Here is a 23,091-nt window from a genome sequence, read left to right as displayed (position 1 = left end):
GATTTGAGCCAACAGATATTGATTCAATCGATATGCACCAGTGTCCATGCTCTAAACTAGAACCTCAGATACAGAGGATAAATCCTAATTTGTAAGATCCACATATTTAGGCCGCGTTTTTTTGTTTGGTTTAGTAACGGCGTAAGAAACGTTTAATATATCATTAATTATTTATTTGTTATAAAAAATAAAAAAAATTAATTGGAATGTTCAAAACAATTTTTCTCTAAAAATTTACAAACAATACACAGTTTAGTAGTTTAAAAAAATACGTGAAAAAAGAGGTAATTTGGCTTAGCAAACAGAATAAACAAACGCAGCCTAAGGCGTAGAACACTTTGTAATAATAGCCGCAAATCACAGTGTAGTCATTAGTGGTATATATACACGAGGGTCAAAACCAGAAAGGCGTACATAGCGCAGCTAGCAACATCGTGCCAAACATAGCTTCCTCCCGCCTCATGTTTTGCACCTTTCTATCTACAATTTCTCTGCCAGTCTTCCTCCTGAATCCGTGGATGGTGATGTCCACATTCGGCAAGACCCATCGATCCTTTTCTAAAACCGTGTGTGCAAATTACTGCCCCCTCAGTTTTATAACGTAAGATGCTTGATTTATTTGTTTGTAATGTTTGACTATTTATCTTTTTTAAAAAATTATGGAAATATCATTTATTTTGCTTGTGACTTACTTTATTATTAAAAGAACTTTAAATACGACTTATCATTTTTATATTTGTACTTAAATAAAATAAATGATCAAACGTTATAACTAAAAAATCAAGCATCTTATATTATGAAACGGAGGTAATAGCACGTAGCACAGGAAATAACTCAACTTTGACCTCCTCACTTGCTTTTTCCACTTAGTTGTGTTTTTTTTTCCAATTATTCTTGGTTTTTCTTTTATTTTTTACGTACACGTTTTCTAAACTACTGGAGTACTAGACGGTGACATTTTTTGCCAAAAAATTATAATATAAGTTCATCATCTTACATTTTAATATAAAATTTTAACATTGTGATAGCTAATTATATTATTTGTATAATTAAATAGTTATCATAAAAATCAAATAAGTTTTATCTTTTATCTTAGGTTAGAAAATAACACGGCCTAAATTAAAAATGATATCCATTGTACGGCTAGGAGTGGTAATGGCCTGAGCCTCTGGTTCACAGCACCTTAATCCTTAAAAAAATTAGTGGAAAACTTTATATAATTTTATTTTAAATCCTAACTCATAAATTTTACATACATGCAAATAGGTTGAGCCAATTTTATTTTTAACTTATTTTAAACATAATCCTAAATTTTATCGGCAAAAAAATTAAAACCGCTGTATGATAATGCAGGTTGATGCGTGCTACAAGGACATGAACACGACAGTTACACGGATTCCATCCACTGTCGTACGTCACGGCCGGCCTGACCTGATCATATGTAATGGCTTTATACGTACTAACGTACAGATCAGTGGTTGGAGAGCTTCTTGTCGTGGTTTACTCGTGTGGCTGTATATACTACTGCTCCCTCCGTCCCAAAATAAACTAATTTTTTATTTTTTACCTATAATTTTTGACTCTTCGTTTTATTAAAAAAATTTACGATTAATATTTTTGTTTTTATTAGATAATAAATTATGAATAGTATTTTACGTGTGACTAATTTTTTTCTAATTTTCTGAAAATTTTATAAATAAGACGGATGGTTAAACACTACATAAAAAACCGAAGAATTGATTTTATTTTTGACAGAAGGAGTATACTTTAAGCGGAGTTAGGCGAGAATGCATATGCATTGATGCGTGGTAACTACCATCAGGCACTGATAGACCCGCCACCGGCGCACATGCGAGTATTCTACTGCTACGTAGTAGTTTTCCTGTTCAAAATGATATACTACAAGTGCTTACGATCGACCAGGCACCAGCACCAGGGGCATCATCATTTTAATTCTATGGCTATGTCGGACGAAAAAAATATCTATTTGTATAACTATTTAATAATATAAATGGTAGAATTAACTATTATAAAATTAAAACTTATTCTAAAAATTTAAGATAAGAAATTTCTATATAATTTTAAAAAAACATTTTAGCCATTTAAAAAACTCACGTGTAAAACAGAAATAAATTTTTTTCCATTCTTAAAGAGGTATCACGAGATACTACTGTTTTCTATGTAAAATTTGATATCTTCTAGTATCTAAGCTATCAAAAGATATCAAATTTTATATAGAAAACAGTATCAAATTTTATATAAAAAGCAGATAAGATACTAAAATTGCTCCTAAGGATAAGCTAGACGATAAGACGGTCTTATTACTCAGGATGACGACAAGCACGTACAAATGCCATCCCGCAGGCCGTCGCTCTCTCTCCCGCCACATCGTGCAAATGCAACTGCAGTCGTGGTCGTCGTCTCGTCGGCGTCAAAGAGTTTTTTAAAAAAATTCTCCCAGGTCCCAGTAAGCGGCTCACGGTCGGAACACGGGAAAATCCTACCTTCCGGCGGCCAACGTACGCGAGGTCAGGCACAGGCAGGCAGCGGTTGATAGCGCGCGTACGGCCGGCCGAGGCCCTGCAGTGTGCCCAACCGCGCGGACCCGCAGAGAGAGAGCGATGCTTGCGACCGCGACTAGGGCTGCGTTCGGACCCAATGTTACATGCGCACGCTTGCCAAACTGCTAAACGGTGTATATTTTGTAAAAATTTTTTATAGAAAAGTTATTTTAAAAAATCATATTAATGTATTTTATATTTTTTAATAATTAATAATTAATTAATCATATACTAATCTATTATTACGTATCTTACCAACGTTTCAAACCAACACGGCCTAGGCCTAGCTAGTGCGCTCTTGTTAGGCCTCGTTTAGTTCTTAAATTTTTTTTCAAAAACGTTACATCGAATTTTTGGACACCTAAATAAAGCATTAAAATAAATGAACCGAAAAATTAATTGTACAGTTACGGAAGAAATCTTAAGACGAATCTTTTAAGCCTAATTAGTCCATGATTAGTCATAAGTGCTACAGTAACCAACATGTGCTAATGACGGATTAATTAGGCTCAAAAGATTCGTCTCGCGGTTTCTAGGCTAGCCGTGAAATTCGTTTTTTCATTCATATCCAAAAACCCCTTCCAACGTCCGATCAAACATTTAATATGACACTCCTTAAAATAATTTTCTCGATCTAAACACCACTTGGCTGTTTGACCGTACCGGCAGCTCGGCTCGGCTGGCTTCGCCTTATACGGCGCACCTGTTCAACGCACAGTTCGCTCTGACAGAAGGGATTTGATTTTTTTAACTCAAAAAATTAAGGTTCGATTATTTAATATTTTGGTCTACTATTATTTTCACATATCGTAGGCACGAGTGTAATGTAAATAATTGACAAAAAAAAGCGTTAAATCATCGAATTTATCATCTGACCATGCCTATAATTTCTGACCGAAACTGGCTGCTCTTGCGCCTGCCCTACTCCTCCGTCACATAATATGTCCCTAAATGTTTGGTGGACATCTATATTTACAAACGAAAAATAACTTCTCAACAAATCTTTTTATATGCATGCTGTCCGCAATCTAAAAACAAAAATAAAAAAATAAACTACGATAAAGAAAATCGTAAAAGCAACTCCACATTTAAGGTTAAAAATTCTAATTTTAGCTTATAAGCATAAACATAAACGAAAAGATGAGAATGATGGTGCTATATCTTACTATTTAGATAGCTACTATATTTTAGAATGAATATACCACTATATATTTAGTATGTAAATTTATCCTATGATATCCATGCTTTGTCTTAGAATATAGAAAAACTTATATTGTTTAAATTTATCATAAAGTATAACGACTTCTATACACATATTTCCTTTTTAATCATCAATAACACTTCTGTTTAATTCTACCAACGTCCTTACTACTCGTACCGGCTCAAAAACTTTTTTATACTGGGAGGCGGTGAGTACTATTAATCCATGTATTTACCAATCACAAAATACCTATCTATTTTTTTCCACATATCTCCTAGTTTCAACCAATATAACTATTTCTTACTTTAATCTTAATTTCAAGAAAAAACGCTGGCAAATGTCCTACCATTATGGGATAGAGGGATTAATTAACTTATTGGTCCATGGATACGTCCTCTTAGAGATTTTTTATTAAAGATAAAAGATTATCTGATCTTATAATATATATATTTAATAGTGTAATGATATAATTAACTATTATAAAGTTAAATTTTTATTTAGAAATGCAAAATGATTTACTAATGTATAGATTTTCTTTATAGAAAAATATATTGTTTAATAGTTTATAAAATGTAAAAGTAAAAAAAACTAGTAAATGAACGCAGCCGTCTTATCAGGCAATAATTTGATGTCAAATTTTTGTGACAACTCAGTCCGTTTTGCCGTCTTAGACCAACCTATCCGGCTATCGGCTACTAGCTGCTATACTACAACCATCAACTATTAATTAGCCAAGGACCTTTCTTTGACAGTTAACATGGAGCTATTTTCACATTTTAATTATCAATCCAGCCCTACCTTCAAGCTGAAAAAGTCGCAGGATAGGATCTCATGAGCTCACACCATCAGCCTAACGAGATGGCAGACCGCAAAACGCCTAGCGTATGCATCAACTCCGGACAATGGATCATCTTCTTGCTTTTCTAAGGAAAGAACTAAACGATACGTTTGAAAATGAAAAATAATTTATAAATAAATTTTTTATATGTATTCGTACTGATCTAAATACAAAGGCTAAAAATAAACTACGGTGAAAAAAATCCCTAAAATCAAATCCAAATTTAAAATTAAATTCAAATTTTAAAAAGAGAGAAATTTGGGTTTATAAGCATAAATGAAAAGATAATTTATGCAAATAAAAAATAATTTATGAATATTTTTATATATTTGTTCTTAGTTATATAAAAGCTAAAACTAAAAATAAGCTACAATCAAAAAATCCAAAATAAACTTTAAATATAAAGTTAAAAGTTTAAATTTTGGTTTATAAGCATAAGCGAAAAGATGAGAGTGGTAGCACGTAGGAATAAAAATAGAAAGAAACCCTCCACTCTTGGTCTCTTGGATCCTACATTCATACTCCATTCATTTCAAAATATTTATAAATTCGTGTTATTAAGACGTGTCATATTTAATTTTAGGTTTCAATATTTTAAAATAGGAGAAATACTATTATTCGGTTCTCTGTTCCTGTAGCACAAGATCAGATCAAAATAAATTCTTTTGGGCTTGTCGGTCATCACACTCAGAAGTCAGAGCAAAGAGCCTCTCGAGTCTAATGGGGACAGATAGCTTTCATGATCGGCCACCTAGTGGATCTGCATGATTTTATATTTATTAAGAATTTTGATACATTGTGGGATCCAAAATCTGTTTAATATTACATGGATCCCTACGAGTAGAATAGGAAGTTGTGTACCACAATTTGCCATTTTTACGTTCGTAGTTAGGCATATTTGTAAAAAAAAAATTATATATGTATTTTTAGCGATCTAACAACCCATGCTAAAAAATAAATTTAGTAAAAAAACTTTAAAATCAACTTGTAAATTTAAAGTTTGGCTAAGCGTAAGCAGAAGCGAGAAAGTGATTACGTAGCTCTGTTTTAAACTAAAAATGGTTATGTTCAATAATGGTTACAATCACATGCAATGGGATGTCATTTCATGAATCTAGCGAGAGATGGGGGCAACCGGGCAAAGGACATGGAATGCAGTGCAGGCATAGAAACGGCGAGAACGGCGAAAGTCAAAATCAACTAAAATTGACGTTAATCATGTGTTTACTGGAGTCATATATTACTACTTCCATTTTAAAATAAAATTGTTTTGTCCATTTAGCTTGTCCTAAAATAAATTATTTTTAGAAATCATTTATTGAAGTTTATGAAAATAATAAATAAGTGAATTTTGTATAGATAAAGTAGTCTTGTATTGATCTGATAAAGTGGAGGGTATTTTATTGTTTTTATTAGTATGTGTGTAATGGGTAAAATTCAAGTTATTGTGTGACCGAGGGAGTAACTTCTCCGTATAGTACTAGGTGCCATCGATTTGCCCATGCACGTCCAATCTAATCCGTGTTTTGGTTAGGGTTTTATTTATCGCGGAGAGAGCCGAAATCACCGTGCGATGATAGCATGATTATCGGTGATAATCATGATAATAGCGATAATCATGCAAAAATCATGCGAATTTGAATCCAATTTTTTGAACAAAATCATCATGGTTTTAAAAGAGATACCATGTGATTTGGCGTGACAATCGTGCGATTTCCTACTATAACTAGTCGGTGATTTTCGTGGACAACGGCACGATAACCGTACGATATAATGACAAAACCACGGCGGTAGGAGATATTATCGCCCACGATCACCGGAATAATATTCTCTTATCACGCAGCAAGCTATCTAATTATTTTTTTCAATTTAACTTACCGCCCGTGTCAATATTTTTTATATCAAAATAGCTATCTAATTAATTAATTTAAAATGTCGCAACAATTTTTTTCAATTTAACTTAAGTCAAGTATGGAAAATAAACTTTAATAAAAAAATCTTATAACCAACTCCAAATTTATAATTAAAATTAAACAATTTGCCAGCTATGTACTTTATGTACAGCACTTCAGTATTGGGCCTGTAGATCAAGAATTTGGTTCAGAACCTGGGCTTAAAATTGGGCTTCTCAAAAAATGACATAAACAGGCACGAGTCGAGAACGCCACGGCCCATATGTAAGCTTGGCAGAACAGCCCATCTTGTAATTGCCCCAAAGCTTTCGGGCTTGAAGTTTTTTTTTTTATCTATTTCAGATTATATACCACTGTACTACTGTCAGTAGATGTCAAAATAGCTTTAGCTCTAAAAGAGCCAAGCCTGGCTTAGGCCAAACCTTTCGAGCTTTGCCAAGCTGACCTCAAGCTTCAGAGGAGCTTAACCATATATAATGTTTATTATGTATTTATCTTGTTTGTTTGATAAACTAATGGACTAAATATGCATCATGTACCTACACCATAAATTAGCAAGTATTAGTGGTATGTATTTACGTCCTGTCTTTACGCTTATACTTATACTCTAAACCAATATCTGAATTTTTAACCTTAAATTTATAGTTAATTTTTAGGATTTTTTACCTAAGTTTATTTTTCAGTCTTAGCTTTTAAATTACTGAGAATACGTATATGTAATTTTTATTCATAAATTATTTTTATTTACAAATATATCGTTTACAAATGTATTAACGTGAAAGTGGTCGAACAGAAACCGAGCCAAGCTTAAAAGACGATGAATGCTTGACTCAAGCGCAGCTTAGGCTTTGGTCGAGCTCAAGCTCATCTCGCACTGCTTACAATTGGGAAAGTACATCTTACTATCACTGTCATTGTTTTATTTTTCTGTTTATAAGCATGCTTATAAGCTAAATTTTTAATTTAGAATTGATTTTAAGATATTTTATTATAGTTTATTTTTAACATTAGCTTTTAGATCTCTAAGATCATGTATATAAAAGTTTTATTCATAAATTATTTTTATTATAAATATGTCGTTTTATATTTTTTTTCATAAAAAAGTCAGATCATCACCACCCCTACTTCATAAAGTATTTACAGTCCTATAAGGTTTTTACTATAATGAGAGTCGTTACTATTTAATGCTAAGAGGAAGTTCTATTAGCTCTAATTCATCTATAGCCAATCTAATAGTCAATTCATACAATAGTTGCATACAAAACATTAATACATAGTCCCATATGTCATACACACATGACGTCTTAGAGTACGTGCTGTAGGTAGCTACAAATTAGTAGTGCACTCTCTTCTCTCTCCCCTCATATTTCTTTAAAATATATTTACAGCTAGCTTATAGCCTGCTACTGTACCTGCTCTAATATATTCACAGTTGTCGACGAATCTAAGGCCTTGTTTAGTTCCCAAAAAGTTTCTCTAAAAACATCACATCGAATCTTTGGATATCTAAATAAAGTATTAAACATAGATGAAAAAAAAACAAATTGCACAATTATGGGAGAAATCGTGAGATGAATTTTTTAAGACTAATTAGTCCATAATTAGCCATAAGTATTATAGTAACAAATATGTGCTAATGACGGTATAATTAGGCTCAAAAGATTCGTCATGCGGTTTTCAGACAAGCTGTGAAATTCGTTTTTTCATTCGTATCTAAAAACCTCTCCGACATATGATCAAACTTTCGATGTGACATTTTTACCAAAAAAATTTTACCATCTGAACACCTTCTAAAGATCGTATATTTTTTTGGTAAGGTACGGAATCGACGTCGCTTTGGTAGCCACGTAACACACACGCCTGCGCTCTCGGTCCCGCAGAGCAGCTTCCGTTTTTTTCCTTTCCATTCCCGATTCCCAAATCTAACACGGCGACCACTACTGCTCTCCCTCTCTCTCTTCCCCAACCTCTCGAAGGCGCTGGAAGCAATTCCCCTCCTCTCCCTCGCTCGGCGATCTGGCCGGCCGACCGGCGGCTCCCTAGGGAGGCGGAGATGCTCTCGCTGCAGCCCGGTGCCGCGGCGGCGCCGGTAGTGCTCGGGGGCGCCGCCGACTGGCTAGGGTTCGTCCGCGCCGCCGAGCTCGAGTAGCCGACGGCGGCTCCATCGCCCGCCTCGTATTAGTTGGTTTCTGATGCTTGTATGAAAGACATGCAAAGGTACTAGTCATGCGTGTATTATTTTTTCTATTTTGAATACAAATGTAAAGAAACATGTTACAAACATATCAGGTACGAGCCGCCGTGTGCCTCGCGTCCTCTGCACGCGGCGGCGGCGGCGCGGCTCCTCCCGAGTCGGACATCGGGGGCGTGCGGCTGCCACCCGCCTGGCCGCCGGCGGCGTCGGCCGTGAGCGTGAGGACTTCGGCGAGTCGGCGTCGCCGTGACCGCGACCGCGACGCGGCGCGTCGGCCGTCGGCCGGCCCGTCAGGCGGGCGAGGCCGGCGAGCGGCACTACTGACTACACGTGTGGATTATTGTGGGCTTCCATGTCTGTCGGTCTTGACAAATTTTGGTGATAAAAGAGTAACAATATGGGCCAAATTTCCTTCTGCCGGCTGAATTCGTCCACGAAAACTTGGTGGGCCAATTTCGGTTATGGGCTCAATTTGTGTACATAACGAGATGGGCCGCATTTTTATCTTGGGCTGAATTCGTCCACCGGCACATGGTGGGCCAGATTCATTTATAGGCTGAATTTGTCCATCAAAAACATACTGGGCCAAATTCATTTATGGGCTGAATTCGTTTACTTGATAAGATGGGCCGGATTTCCGTCTATAAGCTGAATCTTTTACGTAACAAGATGGGCTGAATTTGTGCCCGTAATGAGACTGGTCGAATTTCAGTTTATGGGCTGAATTCGTCCAGTAAAATATAGTGGACCAAATTCATTTATGGGCTGAATTCCTTTACCTAATGATATGTGCTAAAAATTTCTGTCTATGGGCTGATTTCGTTCACCAAAACAAGGTGGGCTATTTCATTTATAGGCTGGATTCGTTATGTTATAAGATGGGCCAATTTTTCGTCTGTAGGCTGAATTCATCCTCCAAAACAGGATGGGCCATTGGCTTAATTCATTTACGTAATATGATGGTTGGATTTGTAGGCTGAATTCGTCCACCAAAGTATAGTGGACCAATTTCATTTATGCGCTTAATTTGTTCCCCAAAATAGGTAGGTCCCCGTCGTCGGCATCCGGAATAAGTCCATTTAAAGTCCCTCAACTTATCATTCAGTCTATTTTTCATCCTTGGATCCCAACACCGAATACAATCGGTCTCTGAACTTTTAAAACTGGCGCAGAAGAGGTCCCTTAGCGGTTTTGGCTAACTTGGCGCCTACATGGCTAGTTTGACTAAGTTTCCGTCCCACGTGGCATTGACATGGCACTTACATGGCAATTATATATCAAAAAAGCGGTGGGCCCACCTGTCAGCTACGCACAAAAAATGATTTAAAAATGACAGGCCCACGTATGCCCGTAGTTAGCTACCCAAAAGAAATAAATATAGTGGGGCCCACATGGGCCCCACATGTTATTCCTTCTCCCCTCTCAGCTGACAATTGGGCTCACTATATTTTTGATATATAATTTTCACGTAATCATCATGTCAATACGACGTGGGATGGAGAGCTAGTCAAACTAGCCATATTGGCGCCAAGTCAGTCAAAACCGCCTTTAAAACTATCGAGGAGCCTATTTTGCACCGGTTTTGATAGTTCACGGACCAGTTGTATCCGGTTTTACGGTCCAAGGATGAAAAACAGACTACGCGATAAGTTGAGTGACCTTAAATGGACTTATTCCTCAGCATCCGCGCGCGCCACGAGCAGCCGTCTCGGTGTCTCAACCTTGTTCTTGATTCCTGAGTCTCAACCTGCATCTCTCTTCGAGGATTCCGTAGGTGGCCGACATGGATTCTCTCCATCTCGTGCATGTCAAGCTCCTGATAGTTTTTAGTTACTATTTGGGCAGTCCTTAATTCATGAAACTGACTCACAGACAATTTCTTTTTTTCTCTTATTTTCAGAGTTTATTTGGCATTGTATAACTAGGGCAGGATAACGAGCCAGCTCGGCTCGGCTCGGTCTAGCTCGTTAATATAACGAGCTAAAAACCTGGCTCGACTCGGCTCGTTATAAAACTCGAGCTGGCTCATTAGGCTCGTGAGTCATGCATTGAAAGTGAATTTAAACAATTTTTCAATAGATTATACAAACAAATTTTCAGTTCAAACATGAAAATCATATGAAATTGTATCTAAATATTAAAGTTTGAACCAACATATCACATGATGAACCTATGAAATACTGATCACATGCATTCCGGGGTGGAATCAATGAACGCCGGCTAATCGCGTGTCTTTGGTCTAGCTCGTTAGGCTCGCGAACAGCTCATGAGCTAGCTCGAGCTGGCTCATTATCTTTAACGGGCTAAAACGCTAGCTCGGCTCGTTAGAAAAATAAAACGAGCCGAGTCGAGCCGAGCCGAGTTTGTCACGAGTTAAGCGAGCTAACGAGCCACGACCTTTCTGTTCATCCACGTATAACTGAGAAAGCAACTCCTGAAGGTTCTTGCTGTCATCCTTGGTTGCATCTCAGCTACCATTCTTTTGGCCGAGGCCACTTTACTGCCCATTGATGTTGATCTGTCTCTTTTCTCTGTTCTTGCAAATGCTGTAGGAAAGCAAGAAGTTCTAGTCCAGGTAATTAGTAGTATTGTTTAAGTTCATAGCTTTGACTCGTTGTCTTTGAAGTAAATAAAAGATGTTCCCCCCACCTTGAAGCCAAATTACAGCAAAGTTCTTTTTATAGGGCCACTTACTACCCCTGTCCTAAATATTTGACACCATTAATTTTTTTATACACGTTTAACCATTTTTTTATTTAAAAAATTTATATAATTATTAATCATTTTTATATCATTTCATTTGTTGTTAAATATACTTTTATGCATATATATAGCTTTACAAATTTTACAAAAAATTATAAATAAGACAAATAGTTAAACGTATATAAAAAAGATCAACGACATCAAACGTTTAACAACGGAGAGAGTATACTCTCGTAGGAACGAGGCACGTACAGTACAAAAGAAGCTGTTAGGTGTCAGCAAAGTCCCCCACAAATTAATCAACTGGACTACATGGCACGACAACCTGACACTAAGCGTGATTGCCCAGATCATGCAACGATCAGATACTAGAAAATTGAGTCTTCCAGAGAAGAGGAAGAGAAACCCTACACTTTGTGTCCCTCGCAAACTCCCTGGATTTCACCATTCCATGTGCCAAATGATACACTAACCACATGTGCACACGGTGTGCAGCACACCCCTAATCGTGACTTTGCGTAAGTAAGTTTCACGTCATCTTTTAAAATTTTTCTACTTTTCCAGTGTGATCGGGTGCACAAATCCTAGTACTCATCAAAAGAAAAATTGGCACATAGAAATCTCGTTGGCAGGATGGAATTATGGAGACAGGTTAGGTCACAGTCACATTTGAATGTTGTATGCGTGTAATAATATTATTTTTTTTCTTTACAAAATGATAGCTTAATTCCTGCTTGCTTCTCGCAGTACTTCCTTTGGACGACTTGTTTACTAATAGTGGACCTTTAACTGAGCATATATGCAGTGCCAAACAGCAGGATTAGGCATCCCCTGATTCTCCTGCCATCAGTTTTGTCAGCACACTGAGGGGGTGTTTGTTTCTAGGGGCTAAACTTTAGCCCCTAGTCATATCGGATGTTTGAACGCTAATTATAAATAGTAAATGTAGTCTATAAATAAAACCCATGCATAATCTTAGACTAATTTAGAGACGAATCTAATGAGCCTAATTAATCCATGATTAGTCTATGTGATGCTACAGTAAACATTTGCTAATTATAGATTAATTAGACTCAAAAAATTCGTTTCGTGGATTAACTCTCATTTATGAAATTAGTTTTTTGATTAGTCTATATTTAATACTTCAAAATAGTGTCCAAACATCCGATGTGATATGGGGCTAAAAGTTTAGCCCCATCTAAACAACCCCTGAACTGAACTGTACAGTCCAGCTCATCTTATTCCTGATCCTAATCCTGAAATTGGCATCAATAGCTAAGCTGATCAAACAACCAGAATTTTCAGACAAAGACAGAGTCTTTTCTTCTGGCAACTGGCACCTGCATTTTAGATTTCTTCCAAGTGACACGGCAGAAAGAAAGGATTAAGGTTGATCGTGCACTGTTTAATCTGCCATCTTGGACGATTTTGCAGAGTTTACTATTAGCTTCTCAACATCATAAGCTTCCATCTACCAACCTGCCGTAGAATTCGTCCTACCAGTGAGAGCAAAGGATGCAAGATCAACTGCATAAACAAACAAACAAACACGCTTTGCAAAGTATTAAAAAAACCCAATGTCGCCTTAATTACATGTAATGCAGTCCAGCAAGCAGCAGGGACAATTAAATGCACTTGGTTGACTTTATAACATTAAAAAAATCGGTAACAAAATTGCTGACATAATGTTATATAGAGTTGAATCATATGTATATTGGTCAATCTAATTGATGGTGCAACTACCTGTACATGGACAGCAGCTCAAGCGAGGACGAGAGCTCAACTAAGGAGGGTATCAGAGAAATAATTGGTGGATTAAACTGTTGATTTGCGTGCTGGTCGACGCAATGGAAGAGCTAATGGAATGCTGTCAAATAGACTTGACATTGTTGGGTGCCTTTTGGAAACATTTGTTTTTTTCTCTGAAATGTGGCTTTTGGAACTCGAGCATATCGGATAGACAGATTTGCATCAAGAATCCAACTATGAAAGTACAGAATGGTTGTTAGCCGTACATTCGAGGGAATATATACCTTGTTTTTTAAAAATAATTTATCAACTTAAACAAGGAAAAAAATTTAGGGGATTACCTATTCTTCAGCCCATTTAACAACAGATTGCCTACCGAAAGCCGCAATAACCAAGCTATTATGAATGAAAACTTGCAAAATTTGGACAAAAAATGTTAAAATTTTGAAATCTAGCTTGATTGTGTGACTTAGCATGCTTATGTTACCCTAAAAGGGATGATTGTTTGGCTTTTTACATTTGTAAATAAAAAATAATTTATAAATAAAATTTTTATACAAGTATTCTTAGTGATTTAAAAGTCAATGCTGAAAAATAAAATTCAGTGAAAAACTCAAAATTAACTTTAAATTTAAGGTTAAAAATTCAAATTTAGACATATAAGCAAAAGCATAAGCGAAAAGATGGGGTTGTCTTCTGAATATCAAGTTGTGACCTCATCGTTTGAAAATTTTAGTTTTCATAATTTTTGGATGCCAAAAGTCTAGCATGTCTTTTTTTTCTTTGATATAGATATATTATTTACGAAATGGCAAAAATTTCCAAACTATAAAAGGAAACGGCAAGACACCAAACAAGCTCACCTCACCACGCCCCCCCGATCGAACAAATGGTGAGCTTGATGGCAACCCGCCAACCACCGCCACCCCGCTCTCCGCAAGCAATGCCTGCCATGGCTGCCGCCGCACTCTCGCCGGAGCGTGTGCCGTCGTAGCACCTTCTCGTCGGCGCCGCGCCCGGATCGCCGTAGTCCAGCCACACGGCACGGATGCAGAGAGAGATGAAGCGCCACGACGCGGGAACGCCGCGCGCGCGCCGCCGTGTGTGCGGCGCGCTTCTGCTTCACCTGCTGCTCCTGTCGGCGGCCTCGCTGCGCCTGCGCGGCGCGACCGCCGCTCCGGGAGAAGCGGAGGCGCTCCTCGCGTGGAAGGATAGCCTGCCGCGCGCGGCAGCGGCGCTTGGCTCGTGGACGACGCCGTCGCCGCCGAACGTGAACGCGGCCGTCGCGGCGTGCGGGTGGCGCGGCGTGGCGTGCGACGCCTCCGGCAGCGTGGTGGGCGTCGACGTGGCCGGCGCGGGCATCGCCGGCACGCTCGTAGCGCTCAACCTCTCGTCACTGCCCAGCCTCGCCAGCCTCAACCTTAGCCTCAACGCGCTCACGGGGGCGTTCCCGTCGAACGTGTCGTCGCCGCTGCTCAACCTGAGGTCCGTCGATCTCTCCAGCAACAACTTGTCCGGCCCGATCCCGGCGGCGCTGCCGGCGCTCATGCCCAACCTCGAGCATCTCAACCTTTCGTCCAACCAGTTCTCCGGCGAGATACCGGAGTCCCTCGCAAAGCTGGCGAAGCTCCAGAGCGTCGTTCTTGGTTCCAACCTGCTTCACGGCGGCGTGCCTCCGGCGCTCGGCAATATCTCCGGACTGCGAACGCTCGAGCTCTCCAGTAACCCGTTGGGCGGCGCGATCCCTGCCTCTCTCGGCAAGCTCCGATCGCTGGAGCACATCAACGTCAGCCTCGCCGGGCTGGAGTCCACCATTCCCGACGAGCTCAGCCTCTGCGCCAACCTCACCGTCATTGGCCTTGCCGGAAACAAGCTCACCGGCAAGCTGCCGCTGGCGCTGGCGAGGCTGACGAACGTTCGGGAGTTCAACGTCTCCAAGAACATGCTCTCCGGCGAGGTCTTGCCGGACTACTTCACCGCCTGGACCAACCTCAAGGTGTTCCAGGCGGACGGCAACCGTTTCACCGGCGAGATTCCCAAGGAGGTTGCCATGGCGTCGAGGTTGGAGTTCCTCTCCTTGGCCACCAACAACCTCTCCGGCGCGATCCCACCGGTGATCGGAATGCTGGCCAACCTCAAGCTGCTTGACCTCTCCGAGAACAAGTTCGCCGGCACGATCCCCCGCACGATCGGCAACCTCACGAACCTCGAGACGCTGCGGCTGTACACCAACAAGCTCACCGGCCGGCTGCCGGACGAGTTCGCGAACATGACGGCGCTGCAGAAGCTGTCCATTAGCACCAACATGCTGGAGGGCGAGCTGCCGGCGGGGCTCGCCCGGTTGCCAAATCTCGTCGGCCTCGTCGCCTTCAACAACCTCTTCTCCGGGACCATCCCGCTCGATTTCGGCCGGAACGGCCAGTTCGCCATTATCAGCATGGCAAACAACCGCTTCTCCGGCGGGCTGCCTCGGGGCGTATGCGCGAGCGCCGCCCGCCTCCAGTGGCTCGGCCTCGACGACAACCGCTTCTCCGGCACCGTGCCGGCTTGCTACCGCAGCTTGAAGAACCTGATGCGCCTCCGGATGGCAAGGAACCAGCTCGCCGGCGACGTGTCGGAGATCCTCGGGTCGCACCCCGACCTGTACTACCTTGACCTGTCCGGCAACTCGTTTGACGGCGAGCTCCCCGAGCAATGGGCGCAGTTCAAGAGCCTCTCCTTCCTCCACCTGGACGGCAACAAGATCGCCGGCAAAATTCCAGCCAGCTACGGCTCCATGGCCTTGCAAGATTTGGACCTCTCGTCGAACCGTCTCGCCGGCGCGATCCCGCCGGAGCTCGGGAAGTTACCGTTGACCAAACTGAACCTGCGTCGCAACATGCTGTCGGGGCGTATCCCTCTAACACTGGGCAACGCCACGAAGATGGAGATGCTTGACTTGTCCGGGAATGTGCTCGACGGCGGCGTTCCGGTGGAGCTGACGAAGCTGGCCAAGATGTGGTATCTCAACCTGAGCAGCAACAACCTCTCCGGCGAGGTGCCGGCTCTGCTCGGCAAGATGAGGTCGCTGATGGCGCTTGACCTCAGTGGGAACCCGGGGTTGTGTGGCCGCGACATTGCCGGGCTGAGTTCTTGCAGCTCGAGCTCCACCGGCGGCGGCGACCATCGGAAGAGGCTGATACTTGCCGTCACGCTTGCCATCGCCGCCGCGCTTGTTGTGTCCATTGTCGTGGTGGCTTGCTTGGTGCGCCGTAATGCGAGGCGAGCCGTCGTCGTAGAGAAGGCGGAGACGTCAGCGAGCAGCAGCTCGACGGCGACGATGCAGGCTTCGATATGGAGCAAGGAGACGACGTTTTCCTTCGGCGACATCCTGGCGGCGACGGAGCACTTCAACGACGCGTACTGCATCGGCAAGGGAAGCTTCGGGACCGTGTACCGCGCCGACCTCGCCGGCGGCCGCTCCGTCGCCGTGAAGCGGCTGGACGCGTCGGAGACCGGTGACGCGTGCTGGGGCATCAGCGAGAAGAGCTTCGAGAACGAGGTGAGGGCGCTGACGCGCGTCCGCCACCGCAACATCGTCAAGCTCCACGGCTTCTGCGCCATGGGCGGGTACATGTACCTGGTGTACGAGCTCGCCGAGAGGGGCAGCCTCGGCAAGGTGCTGTACGGTGGACGCGACGGCGGCGGCAACAAGTTCGACTGGCCGGCGAGGCTGAGGGCGATCAGGGGCCTCGCGCACGCGCTCGCCTACCTCCACCACGACTGCTCGCCGCCGATGATCCACCGCGACGTCTCCGTCAACAACGTCCTGCTCGACCCGGACTTCGAGCCGCGGGTGTCGGACTTCGGCACGGCGAGGTTCCTCGCCCCCGGCCGCTCCAACTGCACCAGCATCGCCGGCTCCTACGGCTACATGGCACCAGGTACACAATCTTGTCCGTACATCGCTCGCCGTGGCACGGCGAGACAAGACACGCCGAATCCTCCATGGACGGACGCTGACACCATGCACACGTTCTTGCCGCAGAGCTGGCGTACATGAGGGTGACGACCAAGTGCGACGTGTACAGCTTCGGCGTCGTGGCAATGGAGATGCTGATCGGCAAGTACCCCGGCGGGCTCATCAGCTCCCTGGAGCATTCGGCCGAGGGGCAAGGCGGCGATGGCGAGTCGTCGTCGTCGCGGCGGATGCTTCTCAAAGACGTGGTGGATCAGAGGCTGGACACTCCGGCGGGGCAGGTTGCCGGTCAGGTCGTGTTCGCCTTCGTCGTGGCGCTGTCGTGCGTCCGGACGAGCCCCGACGCCCGGCCGACCATGCGCGCCGTCGCGGAGGAGCTCGCCGCTCGCCGGCGACCGCTCCTGGACAGGCCGTTCGGCACGATCAGGATAGGCGACCTGACTAATTCTCACAGATGAGGAAATAAATCGTGTCGAAATGTCGATTCTTTGTGCTGATGACAGTAGTGTTTTTTTCTAGTTTTTGTACAGTGATATTGTGATAAGACATGTAAAGCTTAATGAAATTACAAGCACATTGTGATAAGACATTATGGGCACGAACGTGCACTCACTGTTGGGCCAAATCTGCACCAACTTATGGGCTAATTACGAGCACTGATGGGCTGAACTGACGTGCACATTTTGAGCCAAATTTACAAGCAACAAAGGATGGAATAAGTCCACTTGAGCTCCCTCAACTTATTATCCAGTCTATTTTTCGTCCTTGGACCGCAAAACCAGATACATCCGGTCCCTAAACTATTAAAACCGGCGCAAAAGAGATCCCTCGGCGGTTTTGAAGGTGGTTTTGGCTGACTTGGCACCTACATGGCTAGTTTGACTAGATCTCTGTCCCATGTGGCATTGACATGGTGCTTACGTAGTATTATATAACAGAAAAACAATTGGCCCACCTGTCAGCTGCAAAAAAAAAAGATTTAAAAATGACATGCCCACGTGGGCCCATAGTCAGCTACCCAAAAGAAATAAATATTGTAGGAGAGTAGGAATGACATGTGGGGCCCACGTGGGCCCACCATATTTATTTTGTGTGCGCTAACGGGTGGGCCCACTGCTTTTCTGATATATAATTGTCATGTAAGCATCATGTCAATGTCACGTGGAACGGAGACCTAGTCAAACTAGTCATGTATGCGCCAAGTCAGCCAAAACCACCTTCAAAACCACCGAGAACATTTTTTGTACTGGTTTTGATAGTTCAGGGACCGGTTATATCCGGTTTTGCAGTCTAAGAATGAAAAACAGACTGGACGATAAGTTAAAGTAACTCAAGTGGACTTATTCCACAAAGGATTGAATTGGTGTTGGATTTATGGCTCTTCTGCCAAATTTATTCTCACATTTGGATCGAATATACGCGCACAAATGGGCCGAATTTATCTGCAGCGGTACGGAGTGAAAATTTACTTTCGTATAAAGCTTAATGAAATTTCAGGAACAAATGTTCTTCCATTCGTGTAATTAATCTCCATCTCAGTTCTTACAAATTTACCCCAAAACACTTAACCCCACTCACAAAAACTTGTACAAGAACAAGTCAAAATAGTCCATAGAAGAAGAGGCCCCAAAAGCAAGCAAGAAGCAGCTTGGAGCTCAGCACTCGACGCCGCATGGCTTGAGGATAGGGCCCTTGGGCTTGGGGATGAAGGGGTCGATCCTGACCCAGACGAGGGAGAAGATGGAGGCGAGGAGGATGGACCAGAGCACGACAATGGTGGGCGTCCGGTTCTGCCTCCCCATGAGCCCCTTGAGGAACGGGTAGAGGTGGACGATGACCCAGAAGGAGAAGAAGAGCTTGCCGAAGAGCGGGCCCCACGAGCCGTAGCCGTTGTTGACGGCGTCGGACACGCCGGCGACGATGCCGACCATGTTGATGATGATGAGCGTGGTGGGCGGCACCAGCAGGGTGGTCCACTTGAAGAGGTAGAGCTCGCCGAAGGCGTCGGTCTCGTCGGCGGCCGCCTTGGAGGTGACGGTGAAGTTGGTGTCCACGCCGCCGAGCACCTTGAGCAGGCCCTGGAACACGGCGAACAGGTGCGCGGACACGCCGCCGATCACCCAGAACTGCTCGTTACGCCACCAGTCCTCGATGCTCACCCCGCTCCACCGCAGCTCCAGCACCCCCGTCGCGATGATCGACAGGAACAGCGCTATGAACCAGATGCTCGCCAGATTGTTCAGCTGCACGCACACGCGCGCGCCATGAACGCGTCAGATCAGTACCACGCAACATACATCGACGAGATGCGTTCGAGATTTTTTTTTTTGCGGGTTTGGTTGCTCACCGTGGGGATGATGAACTTGCCGGTGAGGAGGCAGACGGCGGGGATGGTGCAGTAGGCGAGGAGGGGGATGGAGGTGAAGGGGTAGACGATGGTGTTGGTGTAGGCGAAGCGCTCGAGCCACTTGAGCCGGCCGCCGTAGGCGTACCAGAGCGGGCAGTGGCGGCTCATGAAGATCTCGACGGAGCCGAGCGCCCACCGGAGCACCTGGTGGAGACGGTCCGACAGGTTGATCGGCGCCGACCCCTTGAACGCCGCCCTCGCCGGCGTGCAGTACACCGACTTCCACCCCCGGCAGTGCATCTTGAACCCCGTCAGGATGTCCTCCGTCACCGACCCGTAGATCCACCCGATCTGAGAGCAAATCAGAAATTTTCGTCAGCTTCTTCTCCGTCGAGCACCAGTGTTCGACTCCCGGGTGGTGCAAATGGAGAAAATTTTTGTGGGTTAATGGTGGGATTAGTGGTGGTTAATTACCTCCTTGCCCCACTCGGTCTTCTCCTCGTAGCCGCAGCTGATGACGTGGATGGCTTCTTTGATGAGGGCGGCGGGGTCGGCGGCGGCGCCGAGGGGGAGGCCGCCGTCCTCGACGAGGGTGGAGGCGATGAACACCGGCGACTGACCGAACCGCTTCTCAAAGCTCTTCTGCGACATGAGGGAGGATCGCTCGAGCTCGTCGTACCCCTCGAGGCCCTCCTCGATCTCCTCCAGCTCGAACCCGCGCTGGTGCTTCCGGTAACCCTTCTTCCCTCCGGCGAGCGACGCCGCGGCGCCGCCGCCGAGCTTGTCCTTCTTGCTCCGCTTCTTGTAGAAGCCGAGCAGGCCACGGCGTGGCTCCTCGAGGCCGACGTCGCCGCCGCCCTTCTTGTTCTTGTGCGACTTGCCGCGCTTGCCTCCGCCGAAGCAGCAGCAGCAGCAGCACCACGACGGCCAGCAGTCGCACGTCATCTTCGGCCTCTTCTCCGGCCGCGGCGGGTCGTAGCCGTACAACGCCTGCCTGTTGAACACGCACCCCGTCCCCACGTACACCGGCCCCTGGATCCCGTCCAGCCCCTTCATGTTGATCTGCATCAAGAACAACGAACACGATCAGCTCAGCTCAGCTCACTCTCACGCACGCCGGCGCCGGAGAAGAAGGAGGCACTCACGTCGAAGAAGACGACGTTGCGGTTGGCGTAACGATCGTGGCGGTCGATGCCATCGAACCGCTGGGGGAACTGGACGTAGCAGAGCTTCTTGCCGAGCTGCTTGTCCATGAGGAAGCACATGGCCTCGCGGACGGCCTTGCTGTTGTTGACGTAGTGGTCGCAGTCGAGGTTGAGGATGAAGGGCGCGTTGGTGAGCACGGCGGAGACGCGGACGAGGCAGTTCATGGCGCCGGCCTTCTTGTGGTGGTTGTACCCGGGCCGCTTCTCGCGGGACACGTACACCAGCCGCGGCAGCTCGTTCCCCTCGACGTCGAGCGCCCCCTGGCTTCCCAGGTACACCTGGATCATCCCCGGGTGGTCCCTCGTGTTGTTCCCCGGCCATGGCGTCCCGTCCTGCATCACCCACCCCTCCTCCGGCTTCTTCTGCGCCTTCGCCACCAGCGCGTTTATCCTCACCTTGAACTCCTCGTACTCCCTCTGCAGCAATCGGCATCGCCATTAGAGCACCACGATATATCGAAGCTGTGGCTCTTGGCAACAATGGCGGGTGGATGGAAGGTTACCTTCATGGCGCGGCGTTCTTTGACGAAGGTGGGCTGGACCTTGTCCTTGAGGTAGTCGATCTTCTGGGAGAAGTAGAACTCGGGGGCGCGGGGCTCGATGGTGAACTTCTTGCAGAAGGGGACCCAGCGGCGGGCGAACTCGGCGGTCTCGGAGAGGGTGTCGAAGAGGAGCATGGAGGCGCCGTCGTCGGAGACGTAGCAGGAGACGCGGTCGACGGGGTAGTCGACGGCGAGGATGGAGAGCACGGTGTTGGCGGTGATGATGGGCGGCTCCTTGAGCGGGTCCACCGTGCTGACGAAGAAGTCGATCGGCGACAGCCGGCACGGCTCGCCGTCGCGCTCGTACCGCAGCGCCAGCCGGTCCAGGTACGTCTCCCTCGTCACCGGCGACCACTTGGGCAGCTGGTCGAGGATCCACGACAGCGCGAACCACAGCTCGCAGATCACCGACGCCAGCCACAGCGGCACCGCGTCCATCGCCGGCGTCGTGATCCGGAACTTGAGGAAGAAACAGAGCACCACCAGCCGGAGCACGATCACGATCCGGTACGGGTTGATCTTGCTCGACGGGATCGGCACCTTCCTCCACAGCGGCTGCCTCGCCTCCGCCAGCCTGCATCGCCGTCCACAAAATTTGGCGCCAAAAAAAAACCCGATCACCCGCCGTCCAAAAATAAACCGATCACCCCGGCGGACGAGGTGAGGTGGACTCTTACAGCATGTACTCGTCGTCGTTCTTGTCGTCGTCGTCGTCGTCGCTGCCGTCGCGGTGGAGCTTGCCCCGCTTCTCCTGCTTCGTCTTCCACTTGTCGATCCTGTCCTTCCACTCCATGCTCCCCTCCATCTCCCTCTCCTGCTCCAGATCCTTGCCGGCCACTGCAATTCCACACTCATCTTCTTCAGACAGATCGCTACACCCATGAACTGAAACTTTTTTTCGCAGGGTTCGAGGAACCACTCACCGCTGCCGGTGAAGGACGAGAGCGCCGGGCCGCCGGGGCGCCACTTCTGCGCCGGCTGCTCGCCGTTCTCCTGCAAGACACGACCGGACGGACGCAGGTTTCTCTCGCATCAGTTGGGACGATAATTACGCAAATCGCAACGGCTGAAAAGCAATGGCGATCGGGGTCACCGAGTAGACGTCGAAGTTGACGGGCTCGTGGGGCTTCTGCTGCTTCGTGGGGCTCTTCATCTGGAACTCCTCCTCGAAGTCGTCCATGTCGTCGGCGTCGTCTTCGTCGCCTTCCACCCGAGGACACCCTGCAACACATGTCAAGCTCGAGCTTGTGAATATGTGATCACTTAAAAGATGATACACATATTGACCCTATCTTTTTACTTATGTTTATACTTATAAGTTAAAATTTGAATTTTTAATCTTAGATTTTAAGTTAATTTTGAGTCTTTTTGCTAAAGTTTATTTTTCGATGTTGACTTTTAGATCGCAAATTATTTATCATTTACACACGTTGGTGATCGCGCGTAACGGATAATGTGGTTACCTTTTTGGCGCTTGTAGCGAGTGTTGCACTGGGGGCAGCACTGGGTGCCCTCGCTGCGCTCGTACTCGTAGCAGGGGCGGCACACCGGGAAGCCGCACTCGGCGCACGCCACGAACGGCTGCCCGTCCTCCCTCGCCGCCACCTCCTCGCCGCACACCCGGCACGTCTTCACGTCCGCCGCACTCCTCACCTTCCCCGTCTGCACGCACCATCATCACATCCATCCATCAGCCAGCGTGCGTGCGTGCGTGCAAAGAGATGAATGGGAACAACTCTATAGACTCGTCTCTCACCTCTTCGTGGGAGCGCATGACGTGAAGCTCGTCGCGCTGGTGGGAGCCGGCGACGAGGCCACCGGTGACGGAGCCGGTGTCCATGGCGGTGGGGGGGGGGGGGTGGGGTGAGGAGAGGCCACGG

The 23,091-nt window shown here is 45.8% G+C and overlaps 2 protein-coding genes across 2 annotated transcripts; one reads left to right on the top strand and one right to left on the bottom strand.

Moving 5' to 3' along the window:
- Nucleotides 1–14,101: 14,101 nt before the first annotated feature.
- LOC102717741 (probable leucine-rich repeat receptor-like protein kinase At1g35710) lies at nt 14,102–17,764 on the top strand. Its single transcript, XM_040528150.1, has 2 exons — nt 14,102–17,082; nt 17,187–17,764. Exons 1-2 carry the CDS (start codon nt 14,208–14,210, stop codon nt 17,573–17,575), a joined length of 3,264 nt encoding a protein of 1,087 aa, XP_040384084.1. The 5' UTR covers nt 14,102–14,207; the 3' UTR covers nt 17,576–17,764.
- An 829-nt stretch (nt 17,765–18,593) lies between these two features.
- On the bottom strand, nt 18,594–23,056 carry LOC102711919 (cellulose synthase A catalytic subunit 7 [UDP-forming]). Its single transcript, XM_015841884.2, has 10 exons — nt 22,968–23,056; nt 22,675–22,873; nt 22,305–22,432; nt 22,135–22,204; nt 21,889–22,048; nt 21,173–21,785; nt 20,610–21,086; nt 19,939–20,526; nt 19,465–19,815; nt 18,594–19,360 (listed from the first exon to the last, which is right to left on the bottom strand). The coding sequence occupies exons 1-10, from the start codon at nt 23,049–23,051 to the stop codon at nt 18,773–18,775; spliced, it is 3,258 nt and encodes a 1,085-aa protein (XP_015697370.2). The 5' UTR covers nt 23,052–23,056; the 3' UTR covers nt 18,594–18,772.
- Nucleotides 23,057–23,091: the final 35 nt, after the last annotated feature.

The sequence above is a fragment of the Oryza brachyantha genome, chromosome 10 (assembly GCF_000231095.2).
Source record: "Oryza brachyantha chromosome 10, ObraRS2, whole genome shotgun sequence".
Lineage (NCBI taxonomy): Eukaryota > Viridiplantae > Streptophyta > Magnoliopsida > Poales > Poaceae > Oryza > Oryza brachyantha.
Note: the sequence above shows the minus strand (reverse complement) of the source record. Positions and strands in the feature narration are given on the sequence as shown.